Source organism: Myotis davidii, unplaced genomic scaffold (genome assembly GCF_000327345.1).
Source record: "Myotis davidii unplaced genomic scaffold, ASM32734v1 scaffold1203, whole genome shotgun sequence".
NCBI classification, from domain to species: domain Eukaryota; kingdom Metazoa; phylum Chordata; class Mammalia; order Chiroptera; family Vespertilionidae; genus Myotis; species Myotis davidii.
In genome coordinates, this window is record NW_006294353.1 from 143,930 (window position 1) to 145,172 (window position 1,243).

Genomic DNA, 1,243 nt, shown 5'->3' on the forward strand with positions numbered 1-1,243 from the left:
CCCCACCTTCAAGGGGCCCATCTAGACAATGTCACATTCACTCAAGCCCCAGACCCCTCTGGGCCGTGCCTTCCTCCCCACGGCCCCGTCCCAGCCCCCTTTCCCTTGATTAGAACTTGTCTCCCTGACAAGGCCTCAGTTGGGGTCCCATCCACCCTTGAGGTATCATTGCCTGCACCCTTGTGTTGTTACTGTCCTCGGACGAGCCTACCTCCGTATCTTTTGAGAGCCAACACTGCCTTAGATACCCCCATTTGTGACCCAGTCCCTATCTCTCACCCCCTGAATGCTCCTCTCCCTCCATATCCACATCCCCAATGGTGCCCCAGCCACCCCTGGGGCCCTGTGTCCTGCCATATCCTACCCCATCTGACCTTGCCCTTGTCCTTCCAGATGCCTGTGGCCTTTCAGATCCAGCACACGTGGAGAGCCTACAGGAGAAGGCACAGGTGGCCCTCACTGAGTACGTGCGGGCCCAGTACCCGTCCCAACCCCAGCGCTTCGGGCGCCTGCTGCTGCGGCTCCCCGCCCTGCGTGCTGTCCCTGCCTCCCTCATCTCCCAGCTGTTCTTCATGCGCCTAGTGGGCAAGACGCCTATTGAGACGCTGATTCGAGACATGCTGCTGTCTGGAAGTACCTTCAACTGGCCCTATGGCTCAGGCCAGTGACTGGACAGGACCCGTGGCCCAGTGGCCTGGTCTGCAGACCTCAAGGGATGTGGCTGCTCGAGCCTCAGGGGGATTCCCCAGACAGAGGACTCCAGCCTCTCTCCTCAGACTCCTGTTTTTTAAAGACTGTGAATGTTTGTCTTTTCTGTTTTTTAAATGATCATGAAACCAAAAAGTGACTGACTGTCCAGGCTCTGGCCTTGTCCTCCACAGAAGCTCCTGGCCAAGATAGGGAGGAACTGAGGTTCTCATCCTGGGACAGTTTTGGCCCTCAGTGCCTCAGGCCTGGACTCGTGGGATGGTGGGGTCGGTATGCATGTGATCCATTGGTTGCCTCCCACATGCACCCCCAACTGGGGCTGGGGATTGAACCTGCAACCCAGGTACATGCCCTTGACCAGGAATTGAGGCCACAGTCCTTTGATGCACAGGCTGATGCTCTAAGCACTGAACCATACCGGCCAGGGCTCTCATCTTTGAGGGGGAAGGCAGCCTACTATGGGAACCCATTCCCACCCCCCTGGAAAACCCACAACCTAACAACAGCCCTGCTTGCTGTTTGTGTTGGACAGTGT

The 1,243-nt window shown here is 57.5% G+C and overlaps 1 protein-coding gene across 1 annotated transcript in view; it reads left to right on the forward strand.

Moving 5' to 3' along the window:
• The window catches only part of NR2F6 (nuclear receptor subfamily 2 group F member 6), a gene marked incomplete at its 5' end in the record, with an annotated part of 8,336 nt that extends 7,531 nt beyond the window's left edge, over nucleotides 1-805 (forward strand). Inside the window, one exon of the mRNA XM_015567017.1 lies at nucleotides 394-805. Within this exon, the coding sequence (XP_015422503.1) occupies nucleotides 394-668 (275 nt within the window). The remainder of the gene's footprint in view (nucleotides 1-393) is intronic.
• Nucleotides 806-1,243: the final 438 nt, after the last annotated feature.